Below are 20,917 nucleotides of genomic sequence, written 5' to 3'. Positions count from 1 at the left end.
GGTTGGGTAGCCTTACTTTTGGAAGTTTTTTTAGCCACTCCATGGGACCTCAGCTGAACTGAAAGTTGGTTATAGTATCAATTGCGATTTCAAGTAGCCTTCGATTCACGGCATTTAGTGAGAAAGAAAGGTCATAAAGTGGGGCAAAACTCAACACACTACTCACTTAGCAACAGAAGTTCAGTTTTGGTTGTAAGTTGAGGACTACCTATATGGCGTTTGGATCGCTAATCATGGTTTGATTTGATGTCTCTTCTTGGCATTCTATGTCCTCTTCCTGCTGTATGTTCCATCAGATTGAAAAATAAAAAGGACTAAAATTCTGGAGTTTGGAGACCGAGGAGTTAAGATAAACTTATCTTAATAGTTTAAGATAAACTAGTTTAAGTTTAAGTTTATCTTACCTCCTCTGCCTCCAATCTCCAGAATTAAGATCATTATTATTTAAACTGAATTCGTCTGCCTCCAAACTCCACAATTTTATTGTACCAGATATTTTTATTTTTGGGCCCACTTCACACTTAGAGAGGGAGAAGGGATTCTTGAGATGGACATCAGACAGATTTCCCCCACCCACCCCGGTCTCGAGTCATTTCCAGAAGCTTTTGCAATTGAAGAACACAACAAAATAATGTTATTGAAACCAAAACATAAAATCTATCCGCTGGAAGTACAGCAACGGCTGGTTTACATCTTTCTAGCAAGCTCTCCTGCCAACCCGGTGCTGGATGGTGGATGCTGGAATCTCTGAACCAAGTTGGGTCAAGTTGGCACGGATTGTGGGTGTTTATAACACAGATTAATCCCCTGCAGGCTAACACTGAGAAGAGCTGCTTGCATAGGGAGAAAGACCCCCGCCCTGGACCCCCTGGCCCTGCCCCCTTTAAGAGCCAGCAAACTCTCCCTCCCCTGGCATCGCCGGGCGGCCCTGGCAACCAGATCCTGTATCCTAGCAACCGAAGACGCTGCCTGGTCCTGCAGCCGCGTGCCATGGAGCGGCTGAGTGCCTCGGCTGCTTTCTGGGACCACCTGCGCACGCTGTGCCTGAAGCAGTTTCCTTGCGGGGTGGGGAGCTGGGTAAGGGGGCAGCCTGGAGGGCACCCCTCCCCCAGGGAGAAAGCTAGAGGGTCTGGGGCCCCTGTTATCTGCTATCCTCCTTCCCTGTCCCCTATTTCCTTAGCTTCTTCGTCGTTTATATCTTACAGTCGATGTGGATTGCTTTCACTTGGCATCTTATGGTTCGTAAAGACGGCCTTTTAGGATTGCGATCATGATCGGTCGCTCGTGATGGTTTTATGATTATTGCTTCCACAGACACGGAGCGCGTCTGGCGCGGAGACCAATTCCTTGGCTGTCCGGTCCCACTTGGCCCATCAAGGATTCTATTCTATCAAGCGTTCTATCCCGAGGGGCACCGGAGACCTCGCTGCCCATCATCCACAGCCAAGCCCTTTGAGGCTTCCGGCCAAAGTTTGGCTAACCATGGCTTATTGCTCAAAACCACGGTTAACCAGGCCGATAAGAGACCCTTTTAGCCAGGGGGTGAAATTCACATTTTTAAAAACTACCGGTTCTGTGGGCGTGGCTTGGTGGGCATGGCTTGGTGGGCGTGGCAGGGGAAGGATACTGCAAAATCCCCATTCCCTCCGAATCAGCTGGGACTCGGGAGGAGGCAGAGAATAGATGGGGGCAGGGCCAGCCAGAGGTGGCATTTGCCGGTTCTCCGAACTACTCACAATTTCCGCTAATGGTTCTCCAGAACCTGCTGGATTTCACCCCTGCCTGTGGGCGTGGCTTGGTGGGCGTGGCAGGGGAAGGTTCCTGCAAAATCCCCATTCCCTCCCAATCAGCTGGGACTCAAGAGGAGGCAGAGAATAGATGGGGCGGGGCCAGCCAGAGGTGGCATTTGCCGGTTCTCCGAACTACTCAGAACCTGCTGGATTTCACCCTTGCTTTTAGTGTTTGTGCCAAGAGGGAGACGGGGGAGAGGCCCACCATCTGCAGCCCCTCTTGGCGTCCTCCTTGCTATGCCCTTCAATGGCGTCTCTCCTTCTCTGCCTCCCCTCCGCAGAACAAATCCCGGTTCCCGCCTCCCCGGCGTCCCCAATTCTATGGCCTACGTGCCCCGCGACCGGTCACTCTCCTCCGACGCGATGGCCTCCAGTCGCCCAACGAAGAGACTGTGGAAGCCCTGACGGATTTCCTGCGTTGCCCAGACTCCCCCTGGGCCTTGCCCCCTGACTGCAGCCCCCCCGAGCAGCAGCTGCGAGAGCTGGCCGTGCTGCACCCCCAAATCGTCCGATCCAGCTTCGTCTGCTGCTACTTCAGGTCTCTCCGGATAGTGAACAAAGGGGTGAGTAGGAGGGCTGACCCCCCCCCTCAAAACCTTTGGGATTAATGTTCCCCTTCTTTAAAATGGGTCAAATGGGCCATGTTACTAATGTAACAGGGGATACGGTGGCTCAGGGGCTAAGACACCGAGCTTGTCGATCAGAAAGGTCAGCAGTTCAGCGGTTCGAATCCCTAGCACCGCATAACGGAGTGAGCTCCCGTGACTCATCCCAGCTTCTGCCAACCTAGCAGTTCGAAAGCACGTGAAAAATGCAAGTAGAAAAATAGGAGCCACCTTTGGTGGGAAGGGAACAGCGTTCCATGCGCCTTCGGCGTTGAGTCATGCCGGCCACATGACCACGGAGACGTCTTCGGACAGCGCTGGCTCTTCGGCTTTGAAAGGGAGATGAGCACCATCCCCTAGAGTCAGGAACAACTAGCACGTATGTGCGAGGGGGAACCTGTACTTCTAATGTGCCAGCAGCCCACATCAAATGCTGGTTTGATGGCTGGGAAGGTTGTGCGCAGGCTTGCCAAATGAGAGAAAGGCCTGTTAGATTTGAGTTAGATTCGATCTCGTCACCCCCGGACCGCCAATCTCACATAGCTTGGCTTGGGAAGCTTTTCTAGAGGGCTATTTGTGGGAATATGGCCCATCTGAGTGACCTCTGGGTGTCCCAGGGCACATTCTCTTGACTCCCCTTTGCAGGTGACCGAAATCGATGTGGGCTTGTTAAAATTCCCCAATTTGGAAGAGCTGATCTTGACGGCAAACCACATCAGCACCATCCCAGCTGCTAATCTCCCGCCGGGCCTGAAGGTAAATCCAAAGGGTGGGGAGGGGAAATTCCTTGGTATTGTTTTTATAAATCAGGGCATGTGGGCTGTGATTCCTAATGGAGAGAGCACAAGGGCAGTCCTTCGCCATTCATATTGGCACAATGACCTTCTCCTCTAAAACAGTGGTCTCCAACCTTGGCCCCTTTAAGACTGGTGGACTTCAACTCCCAGAATTCCTCAGCATGTCTTAAAGGGGCCAAAGTTGGAGAGCCAACCTTGGCCCCTTTAAGACTGGTGGACTTCAACTCCCAGAATTCCTCAGCATGTCTTAAAGGGGCCAAAGTTGGAGAGCCAACCTTGGCCCCTTTAAGACTGGTGGACTTCAACTCCCAGAATTCCTCAGCATGTCTTAAAGGGGCCAAAGTTGGAGAGCCAACCTTGACCCCTTTAAGACTGGTGGACTTCAACTCCCAGAATTCCTCAGCATGTCTTAAAGGGGCCAAAGTTGGAGAGCCAACCTTGGCCCCTTTAAGACTGGTGGACTTCAACTCCCAGAATTCCTCAGCATGTCTTAAAGGGGCCAAAGTTGGAGAGCCAACCTTGGCCCCTTTAAGACTGGTGGACTTCAACTCCCAGAATTCCTCAGCATGTCTTAAAGGGGCCAAAGTTGGAGAGCCAACCTTGGCCCCTTTAAGACTTGTGGACTTCAACTCCCAGAATTCCTCAGCCAGCAAAGCTGGCTGAGGAACTCTGGGAGTTGAAGTCCACAGGTCTTAAAGTTGCCAAGGTTGGAGACCACTGCTCTAAAGAACCAAGGGAATCATTTAAATTAGATAGCCCTCAACTTATGACCTCTCACTTAGTGACCTTTGGAAACTCCAACAGCATTGAAGAAAGTGACTTGCAACTGGCATGTACTTATGACTGTTGTAGGGTCCTTGAGTTACGTGATTCCCCTTTCGTAACCTTCCCCGCCGGCATCTGACAAAGCAAAATTCAATTCATTTAAGGAACTCCCCATTCACTTAACAATTGCAGTGATTTCTCTACCTACGGCAAAAAAATGTTTGTCAAATGAGGCGCAACTCGCTTAAACGGCGGAAAATTCGGCTGGTAAGCCGAGGTCTATCAGAGCATCGGAATTTTCTATGGGTGGGCGGGGGGGGGGAGATAGATTAGATCTATATCAGGATTTTAGTGTTAAAAAGTTTTATTTCATTTTCATTTTATACAATCACATATATACTGTGCATGATTAAGGCCATATAACATTAAGCAATAAACACAACTCTTCTTATATTCCAAAATACAAAACCAACATAGTGCTTCAACCCTCCATACACCCTTTCTTTCCCCCCCCCTCCAACTTTCCTTTCTCCCCTTCAGCATTCCCCTCTTCTACTTCCCCTCCCCCTCTAACGTTCCTTTCTCCTCCTCCCTTCCATCTCACCCTCTTTCCATTCCCCTCTCGCTCCCTCTCTACCCCTCTCTCTTCTTTCCCTCTACTCCTCCCTTCGGTGCATTTCTACTATCCGTCGATGTATTCGGCTTCTTATTTTATACTAAAATTAGAAAAAGGGAAAAGAAAAAGGCAACAGTATACAAGTGCATTCTTGTTGTTCCAAAGATTAACATAAACTATATTACCCCCCTCCCCCCTATAATTCCCCCCTCCCTTCCCCCCTTCAGACTTCCCAAATCCCGTACCCGGTATAACTTTTTATCAAACACAGTCTCAAGTATATTAAAACCAAGTAAGTTAAAAGTGAGAAGGAAAAGGAAAAGAATAGAAGAAAAAAGTACTAAAAAAAAAAGAGAAAGAAAAAACCGAGAGAAGAACTTGAGATGTGTTTAAATTGTGTCAGAGAGGAAGGAAGCATAAAAGGGACAAATTAAGAGTTTGGAAATAGATAGATATTTAGATAAAGGGATAAGGCCCCTAGCTAGAGAAGAATTCTACTTGGTTAACTTACTTGGTTTTAATATATGCTGAAATCCTGCAGGTAACTAACTAATTAAGATTAGGAATGATATATCAGGATTTCATATCATAAGCAGATTTAAGCCGCTGGGGCTCGCTCTTGCAGAGTGAAATTGTCAGGCACATCCGTTTAATAACAAATAAATCGGAAATAAAATTCTTCTCCTTGCTCGCACACCCCACGCAATCCTTAGTTACGGCACAGAAACTGCTTTGGTCGCGCTGATCGATGATCTCTGGCGGGCCAGAGATAGAGGACACTCCCCTACCCTGGTGCTTCTTGACCTCTCAGCGGCCTTCGATACTATCGACCATGGTATCCTTCTGCGACGACTGCGGGAGGTGGGGGTGGGAGGCACCGTTTTACGGTGGTTCTCCTCCTACTTCTCGGACAGGTCGCAGTCGGTGTTGGTTGGAGGACAGAGATCGACCCCTAGGCCCCTCAAATATGGGGTGCCGCAGGGTTCGGTCCTGTCCCCCCCCTCCTATTTAATATCTACATGAAGCCGCTGGGTGAGATCATACGCCGGCACGGGATCAAATATCATCAATACGCGGACGATACTCAATTGTATCTGTACGCCTCGTGCCAACTCAGCGAAGCAGTGGAAGTGATGTGCCAGTGCCTGGAGGGTGTCAGGGTCTGGATGGGAGCGAACAAGCTTGCACTCAATCCAGACAAGACCGAGTGGCTATTGATGCTCCCTCCCAAGGATAGTCCAGATATTCCACCTCTTAGCCTGGGGGGGTGAAATTATACACCCCTCAGAGAGGGCCCGCAATCTGGGTGTCCTCCTGGACCCACAGCTGACGTTAGAGCACCATCTGTCGGCTGTGACCAGGGGGGCCTTTGCCCAGGTTCGCCTGGTGCACCAATTGCGGCCCTACCTGGACCGGGAGGCCCTTCGAATGGTCACTCACGCCCTCGTCACCTCAAGACTCGACTACTGTAACGCGCTCTACATGGGGCTGCCCCTGAAGAGTGTTCGGAGACTACAGTTGGTCCAGAATGCGGCCACGCAAGCGATATTGGGTGTACCTAGATACACCCATGTTACACCCATATTCCGTGAGCTGCACTGGCTCCCCATTGGTCTCCGGACGCACTTCAAGGTGCTAGTCGTTACTTTTAAAGCCCTACATGATATAGGACCTGGCTACCTGAGAGACCGCCTCCTGCCACTTACCTCCCAACGACCAACAAGATTGCACAGATTGGGCCTCCTCCGGGTGCCGTCGACCGGACAATGCCGGTTGGCGCCTGCCCAGGGGAGGGCCTTCTCTGTAGCTGCACCGGCCCTGTGGAATGATCTACCCGTAGAGATCCGGACCCTTCCCACTCTCCCGGCCTTCCATAAAGCCACTAAGACCTGGCTGTTCCGGCAGGCCTGGGGCTGTTGATCGATATCCAGCCCCTCTCTGACAGATTGGATGTTGTGGAATTTTAATATTGTATTTTAATTTTAATTTTAAATGTTTCTTTTATTATGCCTGTAAGCCGCCCAGAGTCCCAATGGGAGTGGGCGGCATACAAATTTCAATAAATTGAAATTGAAATTAGTTGCACAGGGGAAAAAATTACACACACCCCCATGACCAAAAAAGTGTGATAAAGGTGAGATGCAATGCCAATAAATAAGATTAAAAAAAAATCCCAACTTTTGTGGGTGGGTGAGTGGGAAGGTATTAAAAGAGAATTTTGCCTGATTCATTCCTCGCCGGGGGAAACAGGTAAAAAAAACCCCTCGCAAGATCTTCGAGGGATAAATCTCTTTTCTCTCATGCGTGGAAAATGATAAGAAAACGTTTACGGAGTCCAGAGGAATGAAACAGCCATTGGGAGTCTCCCCTCTGTCACCTCGCCCTATTTGGGCATGTGGTAAGATAGCAAGATAGCCTTCCTCTCGGTTGGAGAAAGGAGATAAAATGGCTTTTATCGCTGGCTGGCGTGCGTCTTATCTCGCGGTTGAACGTACTGTCAGGGTTCCAAACAGCATCCAAAATTAAATCAGAGTCCAAGGCAAAAGATTCCTCAAAGTCCCAATTGATGAAGAGAGCCACGTTGGCACATCTGGGAAAAGCTGAATCTGAAAGCTTCCCGGTTTCCCCCACCCAGTTAAAAGTTCAAGATCTTGCCCCCCCCACACACCCACAAGTCCATCCCATGGTCCAATCTCCCACTGCCATGCTGGCAGCTTCCACCCATCCAGATCCGGTCAGGTGCAGCGGTGCAGAGAACAAAGGATGACTTTGGCTTTCTAGAAAGAACGTTGTTATGGCTACCTATCATCTAACTCCATACAATCCACCATTTTTCCCACAATAGAAAAAGGCATCGTAGAATAATAGAAAGTGTGGCAGGCCAAAGATCCAAAAGAAATATGGCCGCAGGCCTGACGCATACTACATTTCAACTGTAATGAAGCCTGCCCATTATGGTCATAACTCAGATGGTCCTAAATACGGGTAGATTTTTTTTGCAGCGGTCATTAAAGAAAACAGCGCTGCAGTTGGCACCCTTAGTCAATTCCTCTCGCTGAGAAAGTCTAGGTTGTTAAGCGAGTTCGGGCCTCATTTTACAATCCTTTCGTTGTTGTTGTTGTTGCCGCAGTTGTTGAGTGAGTCATGGCAGTTGTTAAGTGAATCAAGCAGTCATTAAGCGAATCTGGCTTCCCTCACTGGCTTTGCTTGTCGGAAGCCAGCTGGGAAGGTTGACTCTGGGATTTTGCAACCGTCATAAGTCCATGCCAGTTGCCAAGCCTCTGAATTTGGATCATTTGACTGCGGGGAATGCTGGGAAGTTGAAAACCAGCCTTAACACGCTTTCTTCAGTTGCCGTTGTAACTTTGAAGGGCCACTAAAATGGACGACAGCTGCGGTGGCACAGTGGTTAGAATGCAGCATTGCAGGCTAATTCTGCTGACTGCCGGCTGCCAGCAGTTCGATCCTGACCAGCTCGGGATCAGCTGAGCTGATCCTGACCAGCTCAGCCTTCCATCCCTCCTTCCGAGGTGGATCAATTGAGGAGCCAGATTGTTGAGGTTTTGCAAGAGGCTGATTCTGTAAACCGCTTAGAGAGGGCTGTAAAAACATTGAGAAGCGGTATATAAGTCCAAGTGCTTTTGCTATTGCCACTTGTACACAGTGGAAAACACTGTGAAGCGGTATATAAGTCTAAGGGCTATTGCCTTCCTTCCTTCTGTTGCAGAAAAGACGGGACACACAAGCCAGCTCTTCAGAGAAGGAATAGTTTATTTGCGCAGGTTCATAGCAAAGAATAAATGGCCTGAACACTGAGTGACATTCAGGAACTTCCTTATAGCTAAAGCCATCTGTTAGTTTTGGAAACACCCCTCAAGATTTGCCCTTGAGTTACAGAAAGTATGTCTACAGGATGTCATAATACATGGGTCAGCTAACAGACATACATAGCTCGTATTTTGAGGAATTAACAATATGTGTCTACCAAACAGATTAATAGCCAAGCTAGCAGATGGGCTAAATTAGATGTTTTGCTTCAGCATATTTCATGTACAGATTTCCTTCTAAGCCGTGTCTAACCGCACTATGTCCTAAAAGCAAATCTTGCAATTTCTATATGAATAGTTAAAGCTTAATATCATGAAACCCTAGTTTGGTTCAGGCTTGAGGCCTACCTTGGTTCAGCCTGCCACCTTCCTTCCTTCCTTCCTTTCCTTTCCTTCCTTCCTTCCTTCCTTCCTTCCTTCCTTCCTGCCTGCCTGCCTGCCTGCCTGCCTGCCTGCCTGCCTGCCTGCCTGCCTGCCCAGTGGTTAGAATGCAGCATTGCAGGCTAACTCTGCCGACTGCCTCCAGTTTGGCAGTTCGAATCTCACCAGCTCAAGGCTGACTCAGCCTTCCCACCTTCCGAGGTGGGTCAAATGAGGACCCAGATTGTTGGGGTTTTGCAAGGGGGTGATTCTGTCAAGCGCCTAGAGAGGGCTGTAAAAGCATTGAGAAGCGGTATATAATTGCTTTTGCTATTGCTACTCGTACCTTCGTTTACTTCTCCTCCCTTCCTCCCATCCCTTCCGTGATCCCTCCCTCCCTCCATCAGGTCCTGGAGCTTTGTGGCAATGAAGTGCAGAGTTTAAAGGAGCTGTGCACATCTCCACCAGCCAAACTTCAGCATCTGGGTCTCTCCCACAACTGCCAGCTCGGCTCCTCCGAAGAACAATACCTGGCAGCTGTTTTCTGGTAAGCAGGAAGGGAGTCGGTTGCAGGCAGGGCAAAGAGATTTCACCCCACCTTTTTTTTTAAAAAAAAGGGTTTTTCCCCTCAGATCCAGTCCTCCCAGTCGCCCTGGAGGAAGGAGAGCAGGGGAGGGGGGGTTTCACACGGGATGGAGAGAGCAAAGAGACCCCATATCAGGGTTCCAAATAGCATCCAAAACTAAATCAGAGTCCAAGGCAAAGGATTCCTCAAAGTTCCAATTTATTAGGAGAGCCATGTTGGCACATCTGGGAAAACCCGAATCTGAAAGCGTCCCGGTTTTCCCCACCCAGTTGAAAGTTCAAGATCTCGCCCCCCCCCCAATACCCACAAGCCCATCACATGGTCCCATCTTCCACTGCCACGCTGGCAGCTTCCACCCATCCAGTTCCGGCCAGGTGCAGAGACAAAGGATGACCTTGGCTTTCTAGAAAGAATGTCGTTATGGCTCCATCACATCTAACTCCGTACAATCCCCTCCTCCCGTTTTCCCACCATGGAAAAACGCATCGTAGAATAAATGAAAGTGTAGCAGGCCAGAGACCCAAAAGAAAAGAGGGCTGCAGGCCTGACACCCTCTCAGATCATGATGGGGGAGTCCCCTCCAGCTTGAAGCGCCCCTTCAGGCATCTGGGGGTGATGAGGAGATGAGGCTCTCCTGCTTTGTTCCAGAAATTCAGGGTGAAAATAACGGCCTCTTAGTTTTCTCCAAGCGATAAACATTCAGAGGGTTTGAGATGAGAACAAAGGAGAGTTTCTTTAGCCCAAACTCTCCTTCGGGGAGTTTTGAGGAGTCCTTGGTGCTCTCCTCACCACTGGGCGGTTTTCTTGCAGACATCTCATTACCCATGTAAGTAACCTCATCAGTGCCGCAGCGATATCGTCACCTGGCTAGCAAGTGAAACGTCTGCAAGAAAACCACCGAGGAGCCCTCCTTCCAACGCTGAGCTGCCGATATTCCCTTTCACGAGGAGCTCTGTTGCACCTGAGCCTTGTTCTCCTCCGTAGGCCCAACCTCGTCTCCCTGGACTTGAGCTACAACAACTTCACCAACCTGCAGAGCCTCCTTTCCACTCTCTCCACCTTGAAAACCCTCCGGATCCTCATCCTCCAGGGAAACCCCTTCGCCCTCCTGCCGTGTTATCGAGGTTTCGCCATCGACAGCCTGCCCCACATCTCCGTCTTCGATGACGTCATCATCACCCCGGAGGAGAGGCACAATTTCCTCAACCTGTCCAACTTCCCAGGTGAGACTTCCTCCCCCCAGGCCTCAATCCCTCCTGCTTGTCCAAAGAGGAGCATCGTTGGGCCAGAAACAACTTGACTTCTTGGTTAAAGCTCCTCAGGATTCCTTTCATAAGCAGATAACAGATTAACTGAGTTGGAAGGGACCCCTGGAGGTCATCTAGTCCAACCACCCCCCCACTCAAGCAGAGGAGATCCTACACCATTTTTGACCAATGGCAGTCCAGTCTCTTCTTGAAAGCCTCCAGGGATGAAGCTCCCACACCCTCTGAAGGCAAGCTGTTGGAAGGAAGGACGGGAAAGAAAAAGGAAAGAAAGAGAAAGAAAGAAAGAACAGTTGGAAGGGACCTCAGAGGTCATCTAATCCAGCCCCCTGCTCAAGCAGGAGACCCTGCACCATTTCTGACCGATGGCAAGTCTAGTCTCTTCTTGAAAGCCTCCAGGGATGAAGCTCCCACAACTTCTGTTCCATGGGTTGATTGTTCTCACTGTCAGGAAATTCCTCCTTATTTCCAGGTTGAATCTCTCCTTGGTTAGTTTCCATCCATTATTCCTTGTTTGGCCTTCAGGTGCTTTGGAAAATAGCTTGACCCTCCCTCTCTGTGGCAGCCCCTCAAATATTGGAAGATGCTCTCCTGTCTCCCCTGGTCCTTCTCTTCACTAGACTAGCCAGGCCCAGTTCCTGCAACCGTTCTTCGTATGTTTGAGCCTCCAGTCCCCTCATCATCCTGGTTGCTCTTCTCCGCACTTTTTTCCAGATTCTCAACATCTTTTTTTATAGTGTGGTGACCAAAACCGGACGCAGGACTCTAGGTGTGGCCTTACAAGGGCTTTATAGAGTGGTATTAGCACCTCCCTTGATCTTGATTGTACCTTAAGATATAACATACAGTATAGAAGATAAAACACTAAATCAAGGTAAAACCATAACAGAAATAACCATAATATGGAACCATCAAACTGCAATGGGATAACAGAATGTCAGTGGTCCGGGACCTTAGAGGCCTTCTAGTCCAACCCCCTGCCCCGACAGGAAACTCTTCAACATGTCCAATCTCTTCTTTAAAACTTCCAGTGTTGGAGTATCCATAATGTCTGGGGGCAGTTAGTTCCACTGGCAGCCTGTGAGATATTGGAAGACAGCTAATCGATTCAAATCCAATCTCCCTCCACAGTTTGCTAAACTGTTCTGACCCCCTCCTCTATCCAGTAATGAAAGCCGAGACAAGCTTAACTGGAATGTACTTTATTAGCAAGAAGCCAAAACCTCGGTGGCTGAAAGCCAAGCAGAACAAACAGATAAGGACCTTGGCAGCAACTCAGACAAACCTTGGCAGCAATCCTGCCTGCCAAACTAGTTACAAAAGTTCTCCAACTTTTAGTCAATGCGTTGACTTCTGCAAGAGGGGCGTGTGCACAAGCAGTCCTTTTTATAGTCCGGAGAGGAGCCTAATGACCACCAGCTGAGTGCAATTACCTCCTGTACTTGCGCAACTGTTCCTGACGATTATTAGCTCTTCGGTGCCGGGCATCCAGGAACAACTCACTGCTGGCATCCGGATCACTCTCCCTTGTCTCCTCCCCACTGGTCCAAGGCTCAGGCGCCTCCTGGTGGCCAACCAGCCTCTCTGCTCCCTGCTTGGAGTGGGAACCCTGTCCTGGGTCCTCCACATCCTCCAGGGCCGACTCAGAGGGCCCCTCGCTGTCGGAGTCTGGTGGCAGCTCCAACGGCTCCTGCTGGGCCACAACACTAAAGAAATTCACATCATGACTCCTGTCTGGAGCTTGGAGAAATTCAGATTTTTTTTCCTTTTTTTTTGACTTTAAACCAGAGACTCTTTTATTGGGAATCATACCAGATACATATAATAAAGACTTGAAATATTTGATCGTAAATATTTTAGCAGCAGCCAGAATTGTATTTGCAAAAAATTGAAAAAATGAGAAAATACCAACGCAGAAGGAAATTATTCGAAAAACAATGGAATGTGCTGAAATGAGTAAATTGACGTTTGAAATCAGAGAACAAGAAGACGAACAATTTTATAAGATTTGGGACTTGTTTTATCTTTTTTTTTTTAAAGTAATCTTTATTAGTTATACATTTTTTAAAGAGTAAAACATACAAATACAAATACAATTTTAAACATACAAACCCCCCTCCCCCCCCCCCCCGCGGTGACAGTCATTCACAGCCCAACTTTTTTCTTTCCTTCCTCATTGTTAGGTCTCTAAGCCACATCTTCTCGTTACAAAATTCAGGGATCTATTACAATACCCATGTTCACTTTTAACTTTCCCCATTTTAAGTCCCTGCTGTTCTCCTTGTCACCCACATATACCATAAGTTCCAGCTAAGGTAATGTTCCGTGAGAAATTCAGATTTTTTTCCCCACCCGTCCCTCCTGCTTTTCCAGAGGCCCTGCTGACGGACGTCCAGCTGATAGTCACTCTTGGCAAAATGCGAGGCGTCCCCAACCCATTTAACTCAGAGGACATTGAAAACAGTCCCGATTCCCCAATCGTAACGTACAGCTACTACGTGACGTACGAATTTGCCAAAGGGGAAAAGAAAGAGGGGAAGGCGGCCAGCAAGGTAAGGAGTCTTTCGAATCTTTCGGTCACTTGTTTCTAAACGATATCGGGGTGCATGATTAAAAACAGACCAAGTGAGGGATGCCCTCGGTTTAAAAAAATAAATAAAAAGCAGGATGAAGCCTTTGAGGGAACCATAGGTGTGTTTCTGATCCAGCACAGGGACACCTTGGTTGGAAGGGATGCGGTGAGCTTGCCCTTAGCGACGGTGGCTGGAGCGAAAGTTGAATCGGTGTCTTCTCAGTCTTCGCCCAAGTTGGACCAGCAGCCTGAGCCACAGGGTGAGTAAAACCTCAATAGTAGTCACTGTGAGGGGGATCTTGGAGTCCTAGTGGACAACCACTTAAATAGGAGCCAGCCGTGTGCAGCAGCTGCCAAAAAAGCCAACACAGTTCTAGGCTGCATCAACAGAGGGATGGAATCAAGATCCTGTGAAGTGTTTATACCACTTTATAAGGCCTTGGGAAGGCCACACTTGGAATATTTGCATCCAGTTCTGGTCGCCAGGATGTAGAAAAAGATGTGGAGACTCTGGAAAGAGTGCAGAGAAGAGCAACAAAGATGATGAGGGGACTGGAGACTAAAACATATGAAGAACGGTTGCAGGAACTGGGGATGTCTAGTTTAATGAAAAGAAGGACTGGGGGAGACATGATAGCAGTCTTCCAGTATTTGAGGGATAGAATCAAGATCACGTGAAGGGTTGATACCACTTTATAAGGCCACACTTGGAATCCTGCATTCAGTTTTGGTCACCACGATGTAGAAAAGTTGCTGAGACTCTAGAAAGAGTGCAGAGAAGAGCAGCAAAGAGGATTAGGGGACTGGAGGCTAAAACATATGAAGAATGGTTGCAGGAACTGGGTATGTCTAGTTTAATGAAAAGAAGGACTAGGGGAGACAGGATAGCAGTCTTCCAGTATTTGAGGGATAGAATCAAGATCACGTGAAGGGTTAATACCAATTTACAAGGACTTCGTAAGGCCACACTTGGAATATGGCATTCAGTTTTGGTCCCCACGATGTAGAAAAGATGCGGAGACTCTGGAAAGAGTGCAGAGAAGAGCAACAAAGAGGATTAGGGGACTGGAGGCTAAAACATATGAAGAACGATTGCAGGAACTGGGGATGTCTGGTTTAATGAAAAGAAGGACTAGGGGAGACATGATGGGAGTCTTCCAATATCTCAGGGGCTGCCCCAAAGAAGAGGGAGTCAAGCTATTCTCCAAGACACCCGAGGGCAGAACAAGAAGCAATGGGTGGAAACTAATCAAGGAGAGAAGCAACTTAGAACTGAGGAGAAATTTCCTGACAGTGAGAACAATTAATCAGTGGAACGACTTGCCTCTAGAAGTTGTGAATGCACCAACAGTGGAAGTCTTTAAGAAGATGTTGGATAGTTATTTGCTTGAAATGGTATAGGGTTTCCTGCCTAGGAAGGGGGTTGGACTAGAAGACCTCCAAGGTCCCATCCAACTCTGCTATTGTATTGTATTGTACCTTCTTGGTACGATTAAACACAGCAGGTAGGAAAGAGGGACTCATAGGTGGATTCTTACCGGTTCGGCTGAATTGGTAGTAACTCAGCCAGACACCTGACTGTACTGGTTATATCCTGTGCGCCACCATCTTTATTTTCTGTTTGGCGCATGCGCAGAACTAACGTCATTGAAAAACGCGATCCATTGACCGTCACAAAATGAGCAAGGTTTAGCCAGCAAGCCAGGCCGCGGGAACAAAGCAAGGTTGTTAGTGCCAACCAGTTTGGCGCAATTGAAGGAAAGGCTAGTTTAAAAATAAAAAAACCCACTGAAAAAGGCTGCTGCTGGAATGCAGAGCAGCCGACGTTTCCCCATATTTTCCTTTCTGGGGTTTTGGAAAGACTTTCTGTAACAGATAAACCAGTTTATCTGACTTTTGCAGAGAAAGACTGAAAGATTTTCAGTCTGTGGATTTCTGGATAATTGAAGAATTTGGGGAATGGGGATCAGGGGGACGAATCCCTGGTTTGTGGCTTCAGTTCTCTTCAGCTCTCCAAGAAGGGACCTTGGAGGTCTTCTAGTCCAACCCCCTGCCTAGGCAGAAAACCCTACACCACTTCAGACAATCATCCAGCCTCTACTTAAAAGCTTCCAGTGTTGGGAATACAATGTATAGGCATTGAACAGCTCTGGACTCTCTTGATTTATGTTTCAAGAGCCGAGGTGGCGCAGTGGTTAGGGTGGCAGTACTGCAGGCCACTTCAGCTGACTGTGATCTGCAGTTCAGCGGTTCTAATCTCACCGGCTCAAGGTTGACTCAGCCTTCCATCCTTCCGAGGTGGGTGAAATGAGGACCCAGACTGTGGGGGCGATATGCCGACTCTGTAAACCGCTTAGAGAGGGCGGAAAGCCCTATGAAGCGGTATATAAGTCGAACTGCTATTGCTATTGCTATTTTACCAAAAGCTCTCCGCAACCCGGTGGGAACGATGGGGGACGGAATGGAAAGTTGGTCACCGTTGTTTGTTAAATGGCGGGTGTCCCCCCCCCCCTTTCTCGCCCACTTAGTAAATACGCACTCTACCGCCAAGAAGGGCTGGGCAGAGACCATCGACTGCGACTACCGAAAAGAGCATCTCACCGAGGATCTGGTGGCGCTCAAGACGTTCCTTCTGGCCGGAAGCACCGTCTCGGTTATTGAGGAAAAGGTGTCCTCTCTGTTGTGCTCTGTTGGTTTAGAAAATCCTCCCGCTGGGACTGGTGAGGGTGTCTCGTTCCTTAAGTGCGTCATGGCATCAAGTAGCTCAGCAGAGCTCAATCCTGGGTTTCTTTTACACTCGGGTTTTCCCAACTTTTTTCTCCTTGGATGCAATAAAGACATTTTGGTCTTCAATTGCGACTTTTCCTTCCTTCCCTTCCCTCTTACTTCCTTTCCCTTTTTTTAATCTTTCCTTTTTCTTTTCCTTTCCTCCCTCCCTTCTTTTTCTTCCTTCCTTTGCCTTCTTTTTTCATCCTTTTCCTTCCTTTCTTCCCTCCCTCCCTCCACTTCCTTCCTTCCCCATCTTGTTCCATCCCTTTCTTTCCTTCCTTCCTTGTATTCCTTTCCTCCTTCCTTTTTTCCTTTCCTTCCTTCCCTCTCTCCCCTTCCTTCTTTTTTCATCCCTTCTTTCTTTCCTTCCTTTTATTCCTTTCCTCCTTCCTTTTTTCTTTTCCTTTCCTTCCTTCCTTCTTTCCTTTCCTCTCCCCTTCCTTCCCTTTTTCATCCCTTTTCTTTCCTTCCTTTCCTCCTTTTTTCTTTTGCTTTCCTTCCTTCCTTCCTTTCCTCTCCCCTTCCTTCCCCTTTTTTCATCCCTTTTCTTTCCTTCCTTTTATTCCTTTCCTTTTTTCTTTTGCTTTCCTTCCTTCCTTCTTTCCTTTCCTCTCTCCTCTTCCTTCCCCTTCCTTTTCCATCCCTTTCTTTCCTTCCTTCTATTCCTTTCCTCCTTCCTTTTTTCTTTTCCTTTCCTTCCTTCCTTCTTTCTTCTCCCCTTCCTTCCCCTTCTTTTTCCATCCCTTTCTTTCCTTCCTTCTATTCCTTTCCTCCTTCCTTTCTTTCCTTTCTTCTTTCCTTTCCTCTCCCCTTCTTTTTCCATCCCTTTCCTTCCTTCCTTCTATTCCTTTCCTCTTTTTTATCTTCCTTTCCTTCTTCTTTTCCTTTCCTCCCTCCCTTCTTTCCCTGCCCTCTCCAGCTCTCACTTTTCTTCCAGAGCAACAAAAAACACTCGTTTTTCCAGGTTGTCTCCTGGCCGGTGATCCACACTCCTGAAGAAAAAAGCGGCAAGAAAGGAAAGGGGAAAGGAGAGAAAGGAAAAGCCGACTCGGGAAAGGCAGAGAAAGGGAAGGAGAAAGGGAAGGAGAAAGGGAAGGAGAAAGGGAAGGAGAAAGGGAAAGGGAAAGAAACCGAGAAAGACGCCGGAAAGGTAAGGCTGTGAGAAGCAGAACGTTGTGTTTTGGGTCACTTCTGAGATTGGAGGGTGGAGGGAGAGAAAGAGAGAGATCCACCCACGTTGTGTTCGTGGGAGATAGAAAAAGGCAGAATCCTGCAGGCAAATCCTTCTGTGTCCAACTAGGGTGGGAAGAAGAAGAAGAAACCCACTTCCCCAGAGCTCCGAAGGGACCCCCCCATCGTGAAGATCCTGGGCTCCGTCCACGTCAACTTAGAGAAACTGCTAGCAGGGGCCTCGTTGCTGGAGACTCTCTGCGATTTTGGGGTACAGATAACGGAGAGGAACGTCACCCCACCATCACCCAAAGACAAGGTATCTGCCGAGGGTTCGTCTGCCTTTTCAAAAACCCTGGGTGGAAATTGTGTGGATAGCAATAGCAATAGCAGTTCGACTTATATACCGCTTCATAGGGCTTTCAGCCCTCTCTAAGCAGTTTACAGAGTCAGCATATCGTCCCCAACAATCCGATAGATAGATAGATAGATAGATAGATAGATAGATAGATAGATAGATAGATAGATAGATAGATAGATAGATAGATAGACAGACAGATAGATACTGTAGATAGATAGATACATAGATAGTTGATTAGATAGATAGATAGATAGATAGATAGATAGACAGACAGACAGACAGAGATAGATAGATAGATAGATAGATTGCAATAGCAATTAGACTTATATACCGCTTCATAGGGCTTTCAGCTCTCTCTAAGCGGTTTACAGAGTCAGCGTATCGCCCCCACAGTCTGGGTCCTCATTTCACCCACCTCGGAAGGATGGAAGGCTGAGTCAACCCTGAGCCGGTGAGATTTGAACCGCCGAACTGCAGAACTGCAGTCCGCTGAAGTAGCCTGCAGTGCTGCATTTAACCACTGTGCCACCTCGGCTCTTGGATAAGGCAATCTATTTCATCCATTGGTATAGTAAGTTGCTCATTGCAGCAAGTGGTGGCCATATTAAATTATAAATTATATTTATGTATATATTAAATTTAAAAAAAACAATATTAAATAAACAAAGAAAGCAACATCAAATAAAAAGCCATTAAATAAAAATGAAAAAAAAAATGATATGAAAGAAAAATGGAAACAATATGAATTAACTATTCCCCAAAGACCCTGCAGGCAGGACAAGAAGCAATGGGTGGAAACTAATCCAGGAGAGGAGCAACCTAGAATTTCCTAAAACTGAGAACAATTGACCAGTGGAACAACTTGCCTCCAGAAGTTAGCAGTTATAGCAGTTAGACTTATATACCGCTTCATAGGGCTTTCAGCCCTCTCTAAGCGGTTTACAGAGTCAGCATATTGCCCCCAACAACAATCCGGGTCCTCATTTTACCCACCTCGGAAGGATGGAAGGCTGAGTCAACCCTGAGCCGGTGAGATTTGAACAGCCGAACTGCAGAACTGCAGTCAGCTGAAGTGGCCTGCAGTGCTGCACTCTAACCACTGCGCCACCTCGGCTCTTGTGGACGCTCCATGACTGGAGATTTTTAAGAAGGGGGGGACTGGATAAATGTTTGTCGGAAATGGTCCAGGGTGTCTTGCTTGAGCAGGGGGTTGGACTAGAAGACCTCCAAGGTCCCTTCCAACTCTGTTATTCTCCAAAGCACCAGAGGGCAGGGCAAGAAGCAACGGGTGGAAACTAATCAAGGAGAGAAGCAACTTAGAACTAAGGAGAAATTTCCTGACAGTCAGAACAATTAATCAATGGAACTTCCTGCCTCCAGAAGTTGTGAATGCTCCAACACTGGAGGTTTTTAAGATGTTGGATATCCATTTGTCTGAAGTGGTATAGGGTTTCCTGCCTGAGCAGGGGGTTGGAATAGAAGACCTCTAAGGTCCCTTCAAACTCTGTTATTCTATTCTATTAATTCTAATTCTATTCTTATTCTAGCTATTCCTGCTCTTATTCTATTCTATTCTAATTCTATTCCTGTTCTTATTCATTCTAATTCTTATTCTATTCATTCTAATACTTATTCTATTCTAATTCTATTCCTGTTCTTATTCTATTCATTCTAATTCTTATTCTATTCTATTCATTCTAATTCTTATTCTATTCTATTATTCTATTCCTGTTCTTATTCTATTCCATTCTTGTTCTAATTCCATTCTATTTCCATTCCATTCTAAAAATAACATAAAAACAAGGAATGTTTGTGCCATTCGGTGAAATGCAGCAATCTTATCTTCTCCTTTGCAGGAGAGCAAGAAGGGTGGAAAAAAAGACCCCAAGGCCAAATCTGGGATGGAAAGCACAAGCTTCAAAAGAACCCCCCCACCCCCAACTCCATCCCCCATCAAAGGTAAGCTAGAAAGCTCAGCGTCCCGAGTAATTGCAGCTGGGAGTGTATTTTAACCGTCTGAATGACACGCGTTCTTATGGACTGCAAACGTAAGACTCTCACCCAATGCTAAAACATGAAGTGTGTGTTCAAAAGTGCTGCCCTTCCATCTTTGAGCCCACAGTGGTGTACACGTTTTTGCTGCCATTATATGGACTAGGAACTTTAAAAAAAAAAAGAGGAACGATTGGCAAACCACCATGCCCTGAGCAACGTTGTCCGAGTAGCCTTTGATGGTTGCAGGAACTGGGTATGTCTAATGTTTAATGAAAAGAAGGACCAGGGGAGACATGATAGCAGTCTTCCAATATCTCAGGGGCTGCCCCAAAGAAGAGGGAGTCAAGCTATTCTCCAAAGCACCTGAGTGTAGAACAAGAAACAATGGGTGGAAACTAATCAAGGAGAGAAGCAACTTAGAACTGAGGAGAAATTTCCTGACAGTGAGAACAATTAATCAGTGGAACAGAAATTGTCTCCAGAAGTTGTGAATGCTCCAACACTGGAAGTGTTTAAGATGTTGGATAGCCATTTGTCTGAAACGGTGTAGGGTTTCCTGCCTAGGCAGGGGGTTGGACTAGAAGACCTCCAAGGTCCCTTCCAACTCTGCTATTGTATTGTGTTGTATTGATGTAGAAAAGATGTGGAGACTAGAAAGAGTGCAGAGAAGAGCAACAAAGAGGATTAGGGGACTGGAGGCTAAAACCTATGAAGAACGGTTGCAGGAACTGGGTATGTCTAATGTTTAATAAAAACAAGGACTAGGGGAGACATGATAGCAGTCTTTCAATATCTCAGGGGTTGCCCCAAAGAAGAGGGAGTCAAGCTATTCTCCAAGGCACCTGAGGGCAGGACAAGAAGCAATGGGTGGAAACTAATCAAGGAGAGAAGCAACTTAGAACTGAGGAGGAATTTCCTGACAGAATTAACCAGTGGAACAACTGGCCTCCAGAAGTTTTGAATGCCCCAACACTGGAAGCCTTTAAGATGTTGGATAAACCATTTGTCTGAAATGGTGTGGGGTTTCCTGCCTAGGCAGGGGGTTGGACTAGAAGACCTCCAAGGTCCCTTCCAACTCTCTTATTCTATTCTTATACCTACCTCTGGGATCCTGCCGGCCAATATTTCCGAACCTTGGCTGCGTGAAGGTGATTGGAGGACTCCCAACTCCCAGCACGCTGGCTGAGGAATTCTGGGAGCTGAAGTCCATTCAACTTCAAACAGTGCCAAGTTGAAAAACAGGCTGTTCCTGGTCTTCTCCAAAGTGTCCTTGACTTTGGAGAGAACCTCGGGCAGCCCGAGAAAGGCGGTTGGGAGGATGCTTTGATACGGTTTCGTACACAAGAAAGTTCGCACGAGACGGCCAATCGGGTCCAGAGAGCAAGCGACGGACCTCTGCAACGGCTGATGGGAGTGATTGATTTCCGATTTTTTCTTGC

The 20,917-nt window shown here is 47.5% G+C and overlaps 1 protein-coding gene across 1 annotated transcript; it reads left to right on the top strand.

Annotated features, from left to right (window-relative positions):
• The first annotated feature begins 990 nt into the window (after positions 1 to 990).
• On the top strand, positions 991 to 19,763 carry LRRC43 (leucine rich repeat containing 43). The gene is made up of 11 exons (XM_032229338.1): positions 991 to 1,077; positions 2,072 to 2,353; positions 3,041 to 3,151; positions 9,168 to 9,307; positions 10,331 to 10,625; positions 12,927 to 13,194; positions 13,303 to 13,349; positions 15,567 to 15,851; positions 16,917 to 17,021; positions 17,253 to 17,441; positions 19,340 to 19,763. Exons 1-11 carry the CDS (start codon positions 991 to 993, stop codon positions 19,493 to 19,495), a joined length of 1,965 nt encoding a protein of 654 aa, XP_032085229.1. The 3' UTR covers positions 19,496 to 19,763.
• The last annotated feature ends 1,154 nt before the right edge of the window (positions 19,764 to 20,917 follow it).

Source organism: Thamnophis elegans, chromosome 13, assembly GCF_009769535.1.
Source record: "Thamnophis elegans isolate rThaEle1 chromosome 13, rThaEle1.pri, whole genome shotgun sequence".
In the NCBI taxonomy this organism is placed as follows: Eukaryota; Metazoa; Chordata; class Lepidosauria; order Squamata; family Colubridae; genus Thamnophis; species Thamnophis elegans.
The sequence above is the reverse complement of the archived record's forward strand: the minus strand, read 5'-3'. Positions and strand labels throughout refer to the sequence as shown.